Source organism: Colletotrichum gloeosporioides (genome assembly GCF_011800055.1).
Source record: "Colletotrichum gloeosporioides strain Lc1 chromosome Unknown consensus_21, whole genome shotgun sequence".
Lineage (NCBI taxonomy): Eukaryota > Fungi > Ascomycota > Sordariomycetes > Glomerellales > Glomerellaceae > Colletotrichum > Colletotrichum gloeosporioides.
This window is the reverse complement of record NW_025544666.1, coordinates 235989-256259: the sequence shown is the minus strand read 5'-3', so window position 1 is coordinate 256259 and position 20271 is coordinate 235989. Positions and strand designations below refer to the sequence as shown.

The following is a 20271-nucleotide window of genomic DNA, read 5'->3' as shown; positions in this document are numbered from 1 at the left end:
GCACAAGACTGCGCAGAGGGCAGAAGCCAAGCCCAGCCAAGCCGAGGGAAGGGGCGTGGAGAGGGGTGTGCGGTGCAGATGCAGAGGGCGTGAGCGAGTTTGTGCAGAGGCAGACGGTGTTCTGCTCTCTACCGTAGCGAGATGGTGTGGGTGGGGAGGACGACGACGGTCGACGAGCAGACGGACGGTCGGGGATGGGCGAGACGGTCGACGCCGAGGGTGGAGACGGCGGTGGTGTGGTAACGGAGGGGTGCGCACCGTAAAGTTGACGTGGGTTAAGGTTCCTGGGGGCCTCGCGTTAGTCCATGCTGCATTTATTACGGTATATGCATGCCGCTGCATATGCACAAAATGAAGGGGTGTGCGCGCATGCACAAAAGGGGGAGGAGGCCTCGTACGATAAGTGAATTTGCTCTACCGGGGCGCGAATACAAGTTCAGCTGGATAGGGGGGGCGTGTGCAGCTTGGCTTCAGCACAGTTGTGACGGCAGTGTCGAAGCAAGAGGACGACGACGGGAAGAGGAGGTTGATGTTGGTTGGTCGGGACGATTTCGACTCAAGAGCTTCTTGGTCGGACTAGCCTTGGGCAGCGCTGCGGATGGCAGGTTGATACGGTGCTCAATCCCAAGGTAATTTGGCCGGCTCTTTGGGTTTCGATAGCTTTTTGAGGCCTGCTCTTCGTACTTTCGCTTATGTGTGTGCTCGTTTTCTGAGGCCTGCTCGCTTCCGCACTGCGCAAGCGTGTATCCTTCGAGGACGGGTGTGATGGGTTAGGTTCTTTCTGGAGGTCCGGTCCCTTGCTGAGGTTGGTCTTCAAGCGGACACTCGGTGTGTTTACGTTCCAGCCAGTGGGGAGCTTATTTCAAGCAAACGAGCCAGTCGCGGACGGCGAAGAAGAAGAAAAGAAATGTTTCGACGGGCTCAACAAAGGATGCGTTTCCTAGAACGGGGTGTCACGGCAGATGGACGATGGGGTGATGGGGGACGGGGCTTCGGGGAGTTTTAATACATGGGCGGATTCAGGGTCCAAACGGACGATAATATGATCAATCAGACTTCTAGACCTATTTCTGATGTCCATTCCCATATTTGCGTCGCAACGCTTGATCACATCCATGGAGGCTGAATCCATCGCCGATGCCAGGATGCCCAGGGGGTCAACCCAAGACACATGCACACAGCTCATCAGTCCGAGACGCTGGTAGACAGTGGCTTGATTGCGCATCTCGATTACAGGACTTCTGGGGGACCGAGGCGAGACGAGGCGAAGCCTCAAGAGAGGGGATTTGATGGAGCTTCAAGCATAGCGTACAATACAGACACAAAACGGCGGAGCTAGCAAGAGGAACCTGTGGCGCTGGGTTAACCAGCTGGTTCCCTCCATCTTTCGGCTTCTCATTCATCAAGACGGGGAGGGGAGCCACACGGCCGCGAAGCGATGTCGACGCCGGCCGTCTTACGTGGAATGTTGGCGTCTCACAGGGAGGCCGCGCGGGGAGAAGTGGGTTTCTTTGGGTTGGATTGCTTTTTCGCTTTACCTTTGACCAAGCAAGGGAGGGGATAGGATAGAACGGCATACGGTACATACGAGCCTCTTCACTCGAGGCATGTTGAAAATAGAGCACGAGGTTGAAGGTTTCACGTTGACCGTGTATGCCAATATGCAGGCCCTTGGCCAATTCCACGGCTGCCTGGGGTCGGAATGGGAATCTGGTGAAATCCAAGTCACCAACGACTCGCCACCAAACACGCGATATGAATGGTCACAGTCTGCAGAAAGACATGCGTACGCACACCATCACGCTTAGAAGAGAGCTTAGAAGTCGCAATGAGGCACAAGATGGTGGGAGGAGGAAGCCAAGTCCCCTGACGGGGAGCACCCCGGATCGCCGACGGATCCCCCCTTGTGGACTACCGTCTCGACTCCCCTCAGACCTCTGGAGACGTTCGCAATCCTTTGATCAGAATAACCTGCGACTGACAGAATTGGGGCCGCGCCGACATGGACGTCTGGGATTGATGTGCCCATTACTACTGGGGACCGTCGTGGATAATACGGCATATCAACCTCAGAAAGATGGGAAACTTTCTGACGGAGGGTAAATTACAATGGGGTACGGGATATGGAGAAAAAACGCGCGCAGGCTGCATTGCAGAGTGAGAGTCCACGCACGCACCACGCCCAAAACGTTGGCCTTTTTCGAAACCCCGTGCGTGGACACTATTGCGCATCCACAGGACGGGAACGTCCTCAAACTCTGAGTGGCCTTGGGACGGACGGAGGGCCCGAACCATGCGACTCTGGGAGGGAGTTGCATGTTGCTGTAAACCACCGCTGTAAGGGTCCTGGGTTGACCGGTCAAAGGAGACGTCGGCCTCCATTGGAAAGACGGAAAGGCATTGGAGGGGGGCCATCGAGATTTGATACCTGTCCCCGTGGTTGATATCAGCTGGGACTATCCTTCCGGGACATGGTTTGACAAGAGCTGCTGCGGACGAGCACCACCAACCGCAGCGGAAAGAAATAAGGGTTGCGCCACGCATTGTGCCTCTATTCCTTACTGCCGCCATCCTTTCCCCAATCAACGAGGCCCCCCCCCCCTCATCCCGAAGGCTATGTTGAAGGATGAGAAGAGTGTTCGATTCGGGGTCCTAGAGCTTTCCACCGACTCCATATCCCGGCCTTCCGGGGAGGGGAGGGTCTGCCTCTCGGCGAACCGACGGCACCATCGCTGTCGCTGCGCGTGCGAGAGGGACCCGGGGTCGGGGAATTTGTTTGGCGTACAGGCGGTGCTGTCTCTTGTATATTCGAACTGGGGACCGACGGGCCAACGAGAGAGCCGTGGCCCCCAATGATGGAAGCAGAGACCAACACCAAAGATAGGGCAGGACCGCAGCTGCGTGAAGTGTCAATGGGGATGGAGAAGACGACGAGAGCATGGGCCAACTCTTCATCAATCTGCGTTTGCCTCAGAGCTATTTTCTCCTCTCGTCGTTTTGTTTCCGTGGCTATTTTCCCCCCATATCATGCCATGCCATTGCCAATGCTGGGGGAGGCGCGGCACAGGGCTGAGAGGGATTAATCTGCGTGAGGGAGTAAGAGAAACATTTCATTTCGATGCAGAGAGTTTGGCGACGACCCCGCGAGAGTTCTCAGCCTGAGACTGCATGGCAATTTCTGATCCATCGTGAGAAGGAACGGCGGCGGCGCCCAGAGACACGGCCGGCGGTAGGATTCCGCCGAGATTGGACTCGACTCGGGTTCGGGGGCGCGGGGAGAAGGGCGCTTCGCGCTCGCGCGCCGCGGCGCACCCATCAACTTCGAAATTTCCAAAACCCTAAAAATGGGAACTCTATCAAGCCAAGAACTCAACGTGAACGTCTAGACCACCATGGTTGTCCAGGCAGACAACAGATTGAACAGACACAAACCTCCGCCCAGCAGTGCCTTCGAGACAGCAGACACAAACGACCAACATACTTTGTGTGACATCCAGCGAACAAGTCATTCGATTGGAAGGCAAGGCAAAGCCCCCTGCCAGCCCGCACTATCCGTCAAAAGACCACGGGATGCGATTCTGTCTCGCATCGTGACTTTTTCTCGTTTCCCATCCCAGATGTGCCGCGCATGGCATTCTCCGATTTCCAATCAGCCCCCCAAAACCCCTCGTCTTTCCGCATGTCAACAAAGCGGCCTTCTCGCGATGGCGCACCAGCTAGAGGCACGAACTCTATTACCCCTCTTCTAGCACCCTTCCTCGGCCTTCCCTCGCCGTCTGCTCTTTCTTTCTTTCTTGTCCTCTTGCAGGTAAACATCTCGACTCAGGGTCGTCTGCTTTTGCCTTTTCCCGGCGAATTATTAATCTCGGCAGGTGCTGCAGGTGAAGCCATCTGTGCGCCTATACCTTAGGTTATACTATCCATCAACATATACACCACACAATCTTGAGACGGCAGTTCCCCCCCTCAAGAGCTGCAAGCCACAGTGTCTCGTGGTTGGTCAATGCAGCACTGCTCCAAACCCTTCTCTTCAAAAGCTCGCCTCTGGTTTTGCAGTTTACCCGGCCACGGCGAAAAGGTGGCTGCAGCAGTGGCTCACCACCTCAGCTCACCTCACCCACCGTCTATGCAACTAGCCGTCATAGTAAAGCGGCCTCGGCAGCGACGACGGCGGAGAGCGAGAGCAGAGGCGGGATTACCGGCTGTTACGGAGTCAACCACATGGCGACCAGGAGCTGCCGTAGGGGCGTAACGGAAAACTGTCCGAATACGGTAAAGCCTCTGATGACTCCCGCAAACTCTCGATCTTTGCGCTGCGTCGCGCGACCCACCCTGGTCGATCCCGCCACCTCTTTGTCGATTTCCAAACCCAGGATCCCGTTTTCTTCAGCTCTACGTTTTGTGGATGGTGGTGTACGGCGGACGTCCCTGAGTGGTCGCGTGTCCTCCGTAAGGGCCTGATGTTTCCTACCGTCCCAACTCTCTTTTCGACATGTATCCAATTGAATTATGCAAGCCGTCTTGTCAGTTTGAGTGACTTCCATAGGGCAGAGACTAGCGCGGGAGGGGAACGGCGGATATTCCACTTAGTGTTGACGGTGTGAGTGTATTCGTATGTGTCTATGCGAGTAAAGAGGTGTCGCCTCGCGTCTTCGCGTTCTTGACTGATACGTGCATGCCTCGCTTCCAAGAAGCTACCAAGAAGCTTAGCCAACCACCACCACGTAACCACACCCGAGGAGCCTTTCCTGGCGCCGAGCATTCTCTCGTTCGTGCCCCTCTAGCTCTTGTGCACAACGCAAAGCTATAAGTTATGCACTATGCGCGACGTGTTACCGGAAAGAATGCGCAAGGGACTAGAAACAGACAGGACAGCGCAACTCGGCATCGTTCATCAGGTGTTTCCATCGGCCATCTCGCATGGCATCGTCGTGTTCGCGACGGGAACATCACGCATCGATGCTACTTCCCAACCCCTCACGTCGACCACTAATTCCCCCCGTTCGCCCGTCCCGTTATCAACTGATACTCACGAGAGACATGGGGCCGGCTCTGTGGTGGTCTAATCAAACACCCGCTTGTCCGCAATCCCGTCTGGGGGACAGGCAGAAAAATTGCCCAAATTGAAATGCCATGCAGAAAAGGATACAACACAAGACCACGCAAGCCCTGTCGCGCTGCCGAACGCCCTCGCCTCCAGACTTTTTACGTGTATCCGTATCAAACAGTGATGATAACCCTTGCGCAATGCACCAAACCTCGTCCATTCTCCAGATAATCTCACCATCAGAAACGCGCCCGTGGCTGTGGCTGCAGCAAGCCATGCCCGGCCCTTGGCCCTTGGCCCTTGTAACTCGCTCACTCACCCCCGTTGCGCGTACACACATAATCGTTAGCACTAGCAGCTGTCTAGCGCAAAACCTCAGCCTGCCCCTTCTGATCCTGCCGTGCCCAAGTTGCTGATGTGGACATGATATGATAAGCACGGCAGCGGGAACAACGCGCAGGCTGCAGAATGCGGTGCGGGCGGAACGCCAGTGTTACTGTTTTGCTCGCTAATACAGCACCAGGCTGCATCGAAACAGTCACGCCTTCTCGGCAGGCAGGCTGTTTTGTCAGCGTTCGAGGGTTTCGTCCGCCGGAATTAACGACGGATGCGCAAGACAGAAGCTCAATTCCTCAGGGTTATGAATCTCCAACTCCGTGCTTCCCCTCAAATGGAGCGGAGTGTCGCGTGTGTGGTGCGAATACGGCACCGTCGGCGTTGAAGTGTGAGGTTTATCTCCTATCTCCCATCTCCCCCAATACTCGCACCCGGATACCCGTTCAAGTGCGAGGTGCCCGTCTTGGTGTGTGCCCCATCAAGTCCGCCCGCGCCGAGGATGCCGTTCCGTGTGGTGCAGAGCTGCGGCCCCGAACCTCCTCGTCCTCCTTGCTCGCATTCGGTCAACCGGGCATTCTACTACGTGCATAACCCCGCGACCTCCACGTTCCCCGTCAGTCCCAATAACTCAACTAGATTACAGTAGACACCAGACCTCTCCCCGTGTCTCTGTGTCCTCCAGATCCCACACACCCCCTCTCATAAGGCAAAGGCTTGGACCCCTCGGGTGTCGTCTCATGCCCAACTGTTTTGCGCAGAGGAACTGACATTGGCAGCGACTTGAGACAGCCCAGCCAATCATCAGAGCGGATCGAGCGTTCGGGCTCGGCACGGGCTGACGGACTCGTCAATAATTTTTACTCATTAGTAAAGAAGAGGAAGGACCCTTGCGGGAAGGTAAAATTATACAATTATCAGATAATCCGTGTGTCAAGGCGTGTCAGTGTCTCGCCTTTTCTTCCTTTTTGTCTAAGCGGCCACGGGGTCTTGGGCTGCCTCTGCCGCGTCTTAGTGCGTGTGTTGTGTGTGTGAGTAGACTGGAGAGACGCCACTGCGAAAGCCATCGTCGAGCGGGAATGGGGGGTGGATGAGGGGTGGAGGGGCAGACTCACGCTGCCCATCGAGTTCCCTGTCAGGTATCGACCATTTCGCCGAGGCATCGTGATCAGACGAAGAATCCCATCCCGCCAGCCAACTGAACACCCTAATTCTCCCACCGCGATTCACCATCGAATGTTGATATCGTTATCGATGTCCTCCCTCGGGACCAAAACCAGATCTAGGGCAAGGCTTCTGTTTCCCTTCAGTAACGACCGGTGGGCAACTAGACATCTTTTTCACCGGTCCGTCGGACTGTTGTCTTGGCCCTCGAGCGCTGTCTTGCGTCTCCAGATGGATGCCGGACAGTACAGCACACCACTCGGCTCGTTGCGAGCGCACTCGCATCGTCGATGTAAATAAATACATCGCCGATGAGGGGGCGAATTATACAGAGACGCGACACTCTCACATCGCCACATCAACCCACGGACGCGACTATTGGATGGGATGGGCAATAGTGATTGGCATCCCACATTGCCGTAATCGTTGACTGCTGCCCGCATCGAACATTTCCATCAGTTCTTACAAAGACAGCTGCCAATCACGCCAACTTGATCGGCATTATCAAGCCTTACCCGTTGCAAGCCCCCATCGGTCGCACATCCGCTCCCAGCAGCTAGGTAACCGTGTGGGGATGATTTGCCCATCGTTCAGCTTCAGGTATCCCGAGCGGCCATCGACATACCGTGTCACTGTCCACGATTTGGTGATGCTCGCCTATGCATTGTGCACGCCGCTCGGGAAGACGAAAAGAGCAACATCAGCCGTGCATCATGAGGTGTCGACGCGGCAGCAGGTGACCCTGGCGCACGTATGCACAAACAGTTGATGATCCGCATAGACGGCTGCCAAGGCATGGTGTTCGTCTCAGACTGAATCTCCATGTTGTGGCATGGTTCAAAGGGCTGTTTGGCGATGTCTTCGTGAGGAGACGACCGTGAGAATAATCCCAACTAGCGAATCACCTTACTGCAAGCCAAGGCTCTCCCCATCTGCATTCTCCAACGCGTTATTTGACTCATCCCTGGGCTGATGATGTCCAGCAGTCTCTCTACCAAGACTTCTGGTCGGTCGCAATGCTGTCTCGCGACATCACGATGATGAGAGACGCCAAGGGTCTGTCTGTCTCTGCACAAGGCACTTGGGAGACTGCAGGCGTGTCGTGTCGTCGTCGTGCAGGGTCTGTAATACCGAGACAAGCCTCCTCCGGCGCCGTCGCGGGAATGCGGCAGCACGCAGATTCTCGTCCCCGGAGCTGGCTAACTGACAGGCCCCGCCCGCGTTTCTTCTTTTGCACATCGACAATCGACACCAGCATCGACGGCCGACATCGACAATCGCACAATTCGACAAGCGGCGTCCGGTGAGTCTCACGAACAGCGTCTCAGCGCAATCTCTTCATCATCTGGTTTCCACAATCTACACTCCCCCTTCCCTCGGGTTCATCGTCCGCGGCAAGCAAAGCCCTTTCCATGCTTGTCATCGAAACGAAACGCGATCGAAACGCTGCTGGTGGCGTGCCGTACCTGTTCCATCCGCCGCTTGTGCTCGCTTGCGCGTGCCATGTGCCCTTGGTGCCTTGTTCCCAACACTCCGGATCTCGATGACATGCCAATGTTTCCAATTTTCTTCTCCTTCGTCGTCTCGATCGATTTCAGAATCCCATTGGCAAAAGTTTTTCTTCGGTTCCCATCTCCGTGCTGCTCCATCGGCCACCCTTGTCGTTCAACCACGCACAATTCCCTCTCCTCGGCTTGTCTATTTTCTGCTAGCCCTCGGCCGGCGCTAAGCTCATGATTCCATTGCATCCCTTGGAGGAGGGTATCGTGCCCTTCCCCGATTCGCATGCAACTATCGCGTACATCGCGTTGCGCTTCCAACCGTGCACCTGACATTGATCCGGTTAGTTTGCGATCGCGATCATGGACGCCGATGCTAGGCATCGATATTAGTGCCCGCTATTGGCCAACGGTGCGCACTGCTGCCGTACTATCTTCACCCAATAATCTTTCTTTCAACGGCTCACCGTCTCATGTTTTGATGCGTCCGTCAGTCTGTCCGCACCGGCGCTGCGGGCCCGGCTGTCAGGCGTCCCGATGATGAGTGTCTCTCGATTCTTCATCGTCGATGAGCAAAGCTGTTTTTTCTTAGGGTCGATGGCAGCAGCATTCATTCCACTCGGCTCAGATTCCAACTGGATACCGAGCCACCTTTTCCCCTCGTTCGCAGCCTGCGCCGCGTCCCTCGGGGATCCTCTTCGGCGAAGGACCTTTTTTCTCGCCATCGAAGATTCGACTCTCGCCTCCCTACCCACAGTTTTACCCCCGAGGCGTTCTCCAGCACTCTGGGGCCGTGCCGTGAGCTCCATTTTGACATCGCCGATCCTGCCCTCAGTTCAGCAAAAGGCCGTCAGCTCGCCCGGCGCAGGATCCTTACAGGGAGAGGGGGGTGCAGTCTCGGGGAGGAGCAGCAGCTGGTTCACCAGAGCCAAGCTTCTGCTCGGAGGGACCCAGTGGGCATTTCGCGCTGGGGACACCCGTGCTGATCAGTATTGCCCTGGGTGAGGAGTCATCGCTGATGGTTCCGCTGGAAATGCCACCTCACCGAGTCTAGACCGTCGTCGAACCGCGCTGGGATCTGGGGGGCAGGCTGTCAGGTTCCTGGCCATTGGGTACTCTCCCCCAAACCGTTCTCCGCATTTCATTGTGTCGAGGAGCGAAGGTTTATGGGTGCAGATGCAGACTGTCTGCCCTGCGGCTCTCGTGGGTTTCTCCCCTCTCTCATTCACACTCTCTGTTGCCTGCTCCTTCAGTATTAGGCTGAGTGGAACCAACAAAGTCGTCTTGCTGGGGGGCATGCTCAGCGTTCAGTTGGCAGTTCAACCGACGCACACACTCTTTATTCCTTGTTTCCAGTCGTAGTGTAACCATACGAAAAGTGTCGAGCCAGTCGCTCCTTCCGTTTGATATGGTGCCATTACTCGGTTCTTGGCTGGACGTGACAGGCCATGAGGGCAAAAAGAAGCCGTGAGTTAAATGGTTAGACCACACTCTGTTTCCTCAGCTGACTCGACTCTTTTCCAATCATCGTGAGAGGCAGTCGAGGGTGCCTGTCCCGTCGTCTCAATGCTCTTCTGCCATCTGAAGGCAGAGTTTGCCGTGTCCCGAAGGTCTCGCTGCCTTAGTCAAAGGGAATGTTACTTCTCGTGTTGTTCAGAGTCTCTGAATGGCTGATGACGGCAGAGTTCACGGCACGCCCGAAGGCACGCCGAAATTTTGAGGCTTTTTCAGAAAAGAAACCATGTCTCGTCGAGAGCCCCTCTTACTATGCGGCATATGCCTCTTTTCCCTTGGGGTGTGCCAATATCTTCATGCAACGCAATTTCATGCCGTCCTGCCTTTAACAACACAGCGCGCTAGTCGCGCCTGATCGTCCACCTCGATAAAGCAATACCGACCTCCAGAGAGAGGCCCTCATTTACCGTTACCCCATTCCTGTTCCTTGTCCAGCAACTGCCATCGACTCACGATGCCTCGGAATGTTGTTCCTTTTCTCCCTCCTCCACCCCCGTGATCTCCAGCTGGCATCACGGACATGCCATCCCAAAAGGGAGGAACGCTAAAACTGTCCGCCGAGCACGACCGGGGGTTCGATTGGGGGGACCGGAAGTGACGTTCGGGGTCTAGAAGCGCCGTCGACGGGATGGCATGCGACGCCAATGTGCGATGATGAAAGGGCCTGCATGATTGACCGCCAGGGAATGGAATTAGGCGTCTCCCGATCGATGACCTTGGTTTGATCCTTGTGAATCTGGATTTTGGGTGGTCGTTGTCGTCTCCAGGGATGACGATGGGGGTGTAGGCCATCACAGACGCGCATCGCCAAGGTGCGTCTCAACAGCAGGAGTTGTCGTGCGATGGCATGCGAGTCGGATCAGCCCTCGGCGTGCGGAGAAACATGGCGAGTGGGACTTTGTCAATCCTTCAGTAGATACAGATGAGATGCGATGATGGTGTGTTGCTCGACGTCAATCCTATGGTTGACCTTCTCACGGCGTGCGAGAGACGTCGTCGCGCCGTTGAGGCTATACTACGGCTCGGCATACGGCGTCGCTAAGGCTGGCTGAGACCCTTGGGCTAAAGCACGCCCGCCGTAGTGTGAAGTCCCTGTATGCGAGATGACATACCGGATAAAGTACAGCGTAACTTCGCTTGGGGAAAACGGTGGTCGGCCGTACGTACACCGTGACGACAACGACGCCCCCTGAGAAGGGGTGCCAGGCTGTCAGTTTCCGTCCCAAGAGACCGACGGGCGTCGCCAAGACCTCACCGCATGATCGGGTATTTCGGCCATGGCGCCATTTCTGCCGTTCGTCCAGTTGCTTCCATACAAGATGAAGGCCCGAAGGCTGAGGCTCATGATGCCGCATCCGAGGTGCCCCGCTCCGTCCATTGCGGGGCCGCGGGGTGCGTCCATGTCTCGGAGAGTTTGCTCCGGTGGGGGAAGCTTCCAGCAGACGTCGGGAGAAGCGGGATTGGCTCGGCTTTATGCCTGGTGCTTGCGTAACGAACGACTGCTGGGTTATGATTTGATACTTTCTGAGTAACGAGGTCGTCCGTCGTCGTATCGGCCTCCGATCATCTCGATCGGCAGATGAGACTTTATTTGCGGGCGCCTCATGCAGGGCTGAGATGGTTCACGCAGGGTTTGAAGGTGTCCAGCTGAAAGGTAACGTTCAGGGTGATGTCCACTCCCTCATGTACGGAAGTAGATAGAATTGAGGATAGGCATATGTGTGGACAAGGCAGCATTCTGTTGCTTGAGCATGTTCCACATCGGGTATGCCAACCGCGGAACCAACCTCCGAATCATTTTCAGTGCTGTATGTATACTTTCTAAGACGAATGAGAATTTACGTATCACGATGGCCCTTTGGGTGTTGCTTCTCCGCTCTTCTGTGTGGAAGCGTGCGGAAACAAATATCCTACTTTAGACGTGGTCGTCGCAAGTCAGCCGACATGTATGCAGCGGCGGTTGGTGTTTACCTATGAACTGGTCTCGTCCCCGATAGATGCAACGGTGAAGAATACCTATCTAGAGGATTGAAAGAAAGTCTTATCAACCTATTCGTAGAACCGCATCGGGCTGGTGGCAGGCAACAGTGACTTCTTACGTACGCAATCTTGTTCCCATATATCAGCCGACCAGGAAAACAATGAAACAGACGCACAGCACTACTTGTGTTTCAAAGACAGTGATGTCCTTTACTGCACCAACATACTCAGCAGCATGGTCTGAGATGCGTGTCTCAGAAACATCATTCTCGCTACATTTCCAACGGTATCATAGCAACGCCTTGCCTCTCGTTGACTATAACGTGATTTGCACTCGGAAAAATGACGCTACAAGTACATATGTAAGTTTGCCAACTTGAGATATAATTGAATGGGTTGACGGGTAGTTTCGACGTGCCCCTAATAACCCGCGAGACTCGAATCGCTTGCCATGCGAATACCAACTCCATCTACACATGATAACACATCAATAGACTAGAATCGGCTAGGAACCAAACCTTCGATCGTGGGCAAACAGTATGACCTGAGAGTCAGCAAATGCATCGAGGATACATGCGGTATGCTAGAGTAAGCTGTTTGCGGACAGAACATGTCCACACAGTTAGCACAAGGAAGTTTTCTTCTCCCCTGGATTCAGTAACAAGAGACTGCTGAGAGGCGACATCATTAAGCAATTCAGCTTCCCGAAAGCTCTCATCCGTAACAATAACACTATAACCACATCAAAGGGCCCAAACGACCCGAGACGAAGTCCGTTGCCCGGCTTCTGGTGACATCAGTTCCGCCCTCGTCCGGCTCTGCAGGAGCCCCGCCTTCCGCGTTTCCATCGGCCGGCCCAGAGTATCTCGGACACCGGCTTCCGGCATAATCACGGAGCATTAGCCACGACGCAAACAAGTCCAAAGTTCTCCGGGCAGACAGCAACCGATAATTAGAAATGGGAGACTTTACAGCGACAAATTCATAGAGGCCCCATCCGAGACCCACCGATTCAAGCAACATCCACTTCACAATGGACCCCAGCTGAATGAGTCACGATTGGGGTCCAGCAACACATCTCAATTCAGAGATCTCAATCCTCGATAGTCTAGTGGTGAGGATATCGGCTTGTCATTGAACACAATGCGCCGGGGACCGGGGTTCAATTCCCCGTCGAGGAGTTTCTTTTGCTTTTTGTCGTGAAATCTACTTCAATTTCTTCTGCAGATTTGTTATGTTTATGAGACCGCCTGAATTTCTTATGTCTGCGCGGCTATTTCCTGTGTACTTAAGTACTCCTTTCGGAGACGATAATAGTGACGACGACGACGACGACGACGACAACGACAACAACAATGACGACGACGACGACGATAACGACGGCGACGATAAGAAGCGACAATGATAGAAATGACGATGATAGAAATGATGATGGTAAGGTCTCTAAGAGTATGGCCACAGGAAAAGTAGTCAGTATAGCACAGGAGAAGTAGGCGGTCCCATGTTTATTCTTCTACGGTTTTCCTAACGTACTTACCTCGATTATCTGGATTCGTTTTATCCACGTGGTTGAACTGTAAGCACCTATTCTGCTGAGTTAGATAAATATTACCTTCCTCGTCTATCATCTCTACATCCAGTCAGAAAAATACTTCTATTAGACACCTTTCTGCTTTAATAAGATCGAACGAGGGCTAAAATGCTGCTAGTTAACTATTAATAGATTAAGTGCACAGCTGTACCCCCTTCAGGGTGTAGCGAACCTCGACCCAGACAAGACTGCATCAACGATTGCAGCGGCGCATACGCATAACAAGTCTCCGGCAGCAGCGCTGCAAAATGCCTCAGTAGCTGTAATTTAAATGCCAGCCCGAGTTGAGGCAGTTGAGTTGAGTGGCACATATGATCTGTAATTTGTGGATAGGCATACAGCCAAGCTCTCAGAAAGCGACTGGAATGCCAGAAGATCAGAATCAAGACGTAAGAGTCGTGCCATTTCTTTTCATCGGATTTCTGCCGTTGTCATCTCTCAAATAAATCTGAGCAATCCACGTGTGTATATCCTACATGTCTTGTGGCCTGGCTCTCTGGATCGCACTCTTAGTCTCTTTCGGACTTGTACTTTCCAGAGACTGACCGACTATTTAGTTTTCGAGGATATTGAGTTTTGAAATAATGCTATTCAAGACTTTGGGAAGCACGAGGCTGCAATTGAAACAGCGCCTTCAATTCTGAGTGTAATTGTACGTAGCAGCGAAGGAGTGAGAATTTCTCGTATTTCGTTTATAAATCGAGCACGTTGCTTCATGTTACGACGAATGTTGGAAAAGACAATAACGAAGCGAGTCCAGTCTCACACATTTCATAGTGACAATTGGAATGCTAGACGGTCGCACAAGTCAAGTCTTGACAACTGAACTGCTCATCAGGCCACGATGTGGATGATTACAGGGTCCAGGGTGGTGCGCAACACATGCGTCGAAAAGCCCCCAATCACATCCGCCGCCAGCTTCTGTAACCGACGCTGACGGCAGCACCTCTTCATCCCATCCCAGCGACCAGGAAATCGCGCCCACGACGGTGCCACAGGTGAGACCATGCATGCGGCACAGCACCAATCACACCCTCACGTTCGGCCGTCGCAGAACCAACGCGCACCATCAGATGTGGAGGTGATCGGAAGGGGGCCTAGGAGAAGAGAGAGAGGAGGTGCCTGAGGGAGATCTGGGCCAAGAAGCACGGTTTCGGAGACACCCCTAAAATCCTCGTCCCCTCTCTCCCTCCCCCCTCCCCCCTCCATTTCACACGCTTTCGTTTGTGTGACCCGTGCTGCTGGTGCCGCCGATTCGCTTTTTCTCGGTCCATCTCCCCTTGCGGCCGGACGAACTTGCGATTTGCAAACCCAGGCCGCCGGTAACATGTCTGATTCGAGAAACGGGGACGACGTGAGTTGACCTGCCTTTGATTCCTTCGCGCTCTCTTCCGCCTTACTCATTCAGTCCCATGTGCCCCTCCTTTGCGCGCCGAAAGCCCGCCCATCTTCCGCTCCGATCGGCGCTCGGCGGGCGGCAGTGCGCTGGGTACACGACTCTGCTGACGTGCTGCACGTGCAGGATACCCACCGCGACGACGATGCCGACTTTGATCGCATCTCCATCGATGCCGAGGTGCGTCCAGTCCTCTCGTACCCTCATCTGTTTGCGGCTTAGCTAAGACTCGTTCCAGTCCTTGGACGAGGCGCTGCCTCCGTCTTTAATTTCCGTGCGACCTAGCATCCGTGAATACTGCAAAGAGAACGGCCGCACGTATCACAAACTCAGTGAAGGCAGTGAGTACGACGCATGACATGGCCGAGACAGCTGACCAACCTCCATGACACCCGAAGAATACATCTTGCCCAACGATGTCGTATGTCTCTCTTCAACCTACAACCATTGGTGAACTGTCTCTGACCAGTCAATAGCTGGAGCAAGATCGATTATGTAATGCCACCCGTTGGAGACCATGAAGCTATTCCCACTCACTCCATCATAGACTTACAGCACCAGCTGTGGTTATTGACATGGGACGACAAACTCTGCATGAGCCCGATGCAGGACAACGCAAAGCGAGTCCTTGATATTGGCACCGGTACGGGTATTTGGGCTATGGAATATGGTGAGCACTCTGAGCGAAGCCATGCTAGGTCGCATCTAACATGTCGCAGCGGACCTTCATCCCGAGACCATGGTTTGATGACTTCTGGACCATATATCCTGTGAGATGCTAATGTGATCAAGGTCACCGGGGTCGACCTCAGTCCCATCCAGCCTGACTAGTATGTCCCTCCAGCCCACTGACGTACACGGGGGCTGACTTGGCAGTGTGCCCCCAAACTGCATGTTTGAGATCGACGACGTAGACAAGGACTGGAGATGGACGATCCCATTTGACTTCATCTTTGTGCGGCACATGAACTCATGCTTCAAAAGCTGGGAGAAGATGCTGGCGCAAGCATTCGAGTGGCTACACACCCGCCCCGAACGCACCGAGAACCCAATCTGACTGGTTGCAGGCACCTCGAGCCTGGCGGCTACATCGAGCTCCAGGACAACGCGTGGCCGATCTTGTGCCCAGACGACTCCATGCCCGAGACCAGCGCCATCGCCAGGTGGTCCTCGTTGCTAGTCGAAGGCTGCAACAAGATCGGAAGCTCCATCGACGTGCCGACACGGTTCAAACAGCTGCTTGAGGAAGCAGGCTTCGAGGCCGTCGTCGAGCACAAGAGGATCTGGCCCGTCAGCCCGTGGCCCGCGAAGAAGAAGCTGCGAGAGGCGGGCTGGTGGGTTCAGGCGGGGAGCTTGGCGGGCCTCGAGGCGTCTACGCTGGCCGTCTTCACGCGCGTGCTGGGCTGGACGGAGACAGATACGAAAGACTTTTGCGAGGAGGTGAGAGAGGAGCTGCTGAATCGATCGGTTCATGCGTATTGGGAGGTGTAAGTCGATAAATCCTTGGTGATGGAATGTTGTGTGTCAACGATCAGGGCATCCACTCACTTGCTTTTACAGATTTAGCGTTTGCGGTAGGAAACCGTACTATGCGTAGGTGAACTGTGGAGTAATTAGTCAAAAGGCTGGGCCGCATATCACCCATTTCCTCGAGCAGGACATATGGGAGGCACCTCGTTTGCATGGGCGAAGGCGTTTGGGATTGGAAGATTAGGTCAAAGTCACAACATAAATCATGAAATGACAACGCCACACTAATTTCACCATCCGTTCTTCGTAATGCGATGTGTTTCATCTGGATCCTCAACCGCCAGGCAACAGCAACGCTATGGGGTGGCACAGTAAAGTACCACGTGGCCACGCTGTCTTCATAACAAAAGCACCTCGAATTGGAGAACTGCAATGCTTTCCACCGCACTGCCGCCCGAACACATCCCACTTTCACGTCATGAATCTGAAGAACTTGTGGCACGCGCTCCCACTCACATCCGGCTTCTTCGCATCAACATGTCCCTCAGAAATTCACGCCACGATCCCGGAATCAGACGGCCACTGGGTATCCGACCGCAGATCGAGAAGCATACACCAGATTCATTCCATCCTCGAGACCTGCCCAGAAGTCACGACCCTTGACCTGCGATTCGCACTGATCGGCTGCGTCGGTTTTCCGGAACGATGGAGTTTGCCCTTGAACCCAGCAGGTAACACAAAGTATCTGTCAGCAATACGAGATCTCTCCCTCGATGGCTACAACTTTGGCGACTTTGAATCGAACTATATCTCACTCCACGGATGGGACCACACGCTACAATGGATCACGTCGGGAAATGCCTTCAAGTTCCTAAAGTGGCGTCTCCTTCCGCGAGACCAGAGGGCAAAGACGAATCTGGAGCTGTGGCTAGAGGCCATGGACTTTTCTCAACTTCAGAGCCTGTCAATTAGGTGCGATTCATGCCGGGATAGCTCTGTCGACTTGATCGCGAAGCTCCTGGCCCCCAAATTACCAAGCTTACGATCGTTGTCTGTCAACGGACCGGAGATGCTCGACTTCATCCTGTCCATACCGGCTGGCTCACTCTGCCAGTTCACCTGGATCAAGCCTCAATATTCTGAAGAGACGTTGAGACTGATCCTCGAGCACCACGGAAGCAGTCTCACCGGGCTGGAATGGAGGAGCGCAGAAACTCTCTACCGCCCTCGTCCTCTCTTACCAATGCCGATCTTGCGAGACATCGGAAACCTCGCACCGCGTCTGAAAGCTCTCACCATAGACTTGAACCGCCACAACACAAGTTGGCCCTTGGATGATATGGCGACTCTTATGAAGAGCATTCCAGGCACCCTTTCAAACCTGACAATCTACTTTGAGATGGCGAGCGAATATCGGAGGCAGAAGAACGACTTTGACTGGGACGGCCGGGGAGAGGCCATCGAGGAGTTTGCGCAGCCTTTGCTCAACTCTACGACTGCGCAAGAGCTGGCGCGTTTCTTGCAAGATCATGGCGGTCAGTCTCTGGAGCAGGTGAAATTCTTTGCGGGGGATTGGGAGCGGGACTGGGGCGAGCCGCTTCAGTTCACAGACTGGCTTCATCAACGACGAGCATGGATTCGCTGTGACTTGGGGAAGAGAGAGGGAGAGATTTTGTGTCATGGGAATGATACTATTGTGCCAAGGGTTGATCAGACCGCACACCAAGACGAATTGTGACGTCAGGTATTTTGCGAGGAATTGGAATTATTAGAAATGAAGATAAACTGATCAGCAAAATATAAGCATTTCATGGGCGGAAGAATTTCTTTTTGGAAAGACACAGAATTATCAACAGTTTCATGCTTACACGGAAATAAATCCATGAAGGACTCAGTTACGTACTCATTATTTTGATGGATCGGGACCCCTCTGAAAAGCAGTCAACTTATAACAATACCTCAGTCACTGATAAGAACAGAGAAGACCGAGTCTCGCAGACTGGAAACCAACGACTGGTCAGATTTTCTTTATCAACGCCAACAAAGGGCCTTATGTCGTGCTACCTACCGAATGTGGCCAAACCCCGCGCCGCCATAAGCTCGCGCAATTCGGGGTAACCGGCACGATTCCAGTTGCTTAGGTGAGCTGTCGCAACGACTCCGCAGCGTGTTTTAGTGCTTAGCCGACCTAAATCCCGATTCCCGCCCGCCCGCCAGCCCGCCGCGGCACTCATTGCTCATCTCTCGATGGCGAAATCTGCAACCCTTCAAGACGACATCGCGTGCCTGTGGAACCTTGCACTGCAGGCAAGGGTGGTGCGCAAGCGCAGTACAAAACCAGAATGGCAGATATCACAGTCTCAGAGGCGTCGCCTCTGCTTCCCGCCGCCTCCTCCTCCTCATCATCACTGCCACCACGACATCCGGCAGCAGCCTCCGATATGGCGTCCAGAATCAAAACGGCCCTCTGGGGCCCGCCGTCGGTCGAGCGCTCGCTGCTCATCAAGCTCGACTTCACCGTGCTCATCTACTTCTCCGTAGTGTGGTTCCTGTTCGGCATCAACCGCGCCAGCTACAGCACCGCCTACATCAGCGGCATGAAGGAAGATCTGAACTTCCAAGGGAAAGTGAGTTGTCTCTTATGAAACATCAAACATCCGGGTTCCATCTGACTCCGTCTCAGGACTTCAACTACATGCACACGATTTATCTCGTTACGTACGCCGTGTTCCAGATCCCCTCAACCTCAATCTTGACCATCGTCAAACCGCGATACGTGTTTGTCGCCGCAAACACCGTTTGGAGCGTGCTCACGCTGGTCACTTTCCGTGCGACCCACGTCTATCAAGTCTTCATTCTCAACGGATTCGAAGGTGCCTTTTCGGCCATTGCATAGTAAGTCCGCTTTTGACGCCTGTGGAATGAGTCTCGGCATATACTCACACAACTTCTTAGCGTGGGTGCACATTTCATCTATGGATCGTGGTATAAGCAATCCGAACTTGCTACCCGCGCAGCCGTCTTCTGCGCATTTGGTAACCTCGGCAACATGGCGGGAGGCTGGATCCAGGCCGGTCTTCTGGCCTCTCTCTCCAATGGCCCGATCGCTCCATGGCGACTCATTTTTGTGGTGGTTTCATGTGTTACAATCCCTTTCGCCGTATTTGGTGAGTGACCCCTCCTCCATAGCGACAGACAGACGGAAGATTGATGCGACGATAGGATGGTTCGCGATTCCCGATCTGCCAGAGCACCGCTCCGCCAGGTTCCTTACTCCCGAAGAGAGGGAACTCGCAGTCACCCGCCTCGGCCGGACGAAGGCCAAAGAATGGGATTTGAGCATATTTCGGCGTGTTCTCCTCAGCTGGCAATTCTGGCTCCTTCCAACCGTGTTCATGCGTATGCCTCCTTTGAATACCATAGTACCCTGATCTGATACTAATAAGTGACGACAGTCTACTCTCTCAGCGTTCAAGCGATACAAAACAACGTCATGCCCCTCTGGATGGCTTCTCGCGGCTACAGCGTCATTCAACAGAACAACTACCCGACAGCAATCTACGCAACAGGCATTGTCGCAACGTTCATCTACTGCGCCGTATCCGACAAGCTCCGCTCTCGCTGGCAGGCGTCTCTGTGCATAGGCTTCACATTCATCGTCAGCAGCGCCATCTTGATCTCAGATCCGCCAGACGCGGGCTACTTTTTCGCCTTCTACCTGATGGGCACGACGTACGCGCCGCAAGCGCTCTGGTACTCATGGATGGCCGATCTCACGGCCCACGATCTGCAACTCCGAGCGATCACGACGGGATTCATGAACTCCTTCGACTTTGCCTTTGTGGTACGTTCGTCTTGAGAACGGAGTGATGTTTTGTTTCATTCACTGACTGAAGTTAGACATGGTGGCCTCTGATCTTTTATCCCGTGACCGATGCGCCAAACTACCGAAAGGGGTACATTGCCAGCTTGGTGACGGGGGCGCTGACCGTGCCAGTGATCTTGTTGATTGCTTTTCTCGAAAGGAGAGGAACGCGAAACGGAACTATTGCTGGCAATATCAATGATGGTTCCTATTCAGACGAATACACTAACACCGTTGAACACACCAATGCCAACGAGCGCACCAACACCGACGAAGATGCAAACACGGCAAAGGGCGCCGAGATAGCGACAGATGTGTCGCGCAGGTAATTAGATTGCTTTACGTAGAGTACCTCGATGGCAGCATAATTCATCACTGAAGTTGGCACACTTTTTGAACGGGAGCATTCCT

General features: G+C 54.1%; 1 protein-coding gene and 1 pseudogene across 2 annotated transcripts; both read left to right on the top strand.

Moving 5' to 3' along the window:
* Positions 1–13973: 13973 nt before the first annotated feature.
* GCG54_00013037 lies at positions 13974–16016 on the top strand (annotated as a pseudogene). The gene is made up of 9 exons: positions 13974–14000; positions 14073–14483; positions 14652–14705; positions 14764–14866; positions 14995–15195; positions 15245–15267; positions 15318–15355; positions 15402–15539; positions 15593–16016. Coding segments are annotated over exons 1-9 (1419 nt in total).
* A 457-nt stretch (positions 16017–16473) lies between these two features.
* On the top strand, positions 16474–20189 carry GCG54_00013036 (Pantothenate transporter liz1; the record flags this gene model as incomplete). The annotated part of the gene is made up of 7 exons (XM_045412899.1): positions 16474–17530; positions 18303–18622; positions 18679–18890; positions 18951–19162; positions 19218–19394; positions 19451–19839; positions 19896–20189. The coding sequence occupies 7 exons, from the start codon at positions 16474–16476 to the stop codon at positions 20187–20189; spliced, it is 2661 nt and encodes an 886-aa protein (XP_045267557.1).
* Positions 20190–20271: the final 82 nt, after the last annotated feature.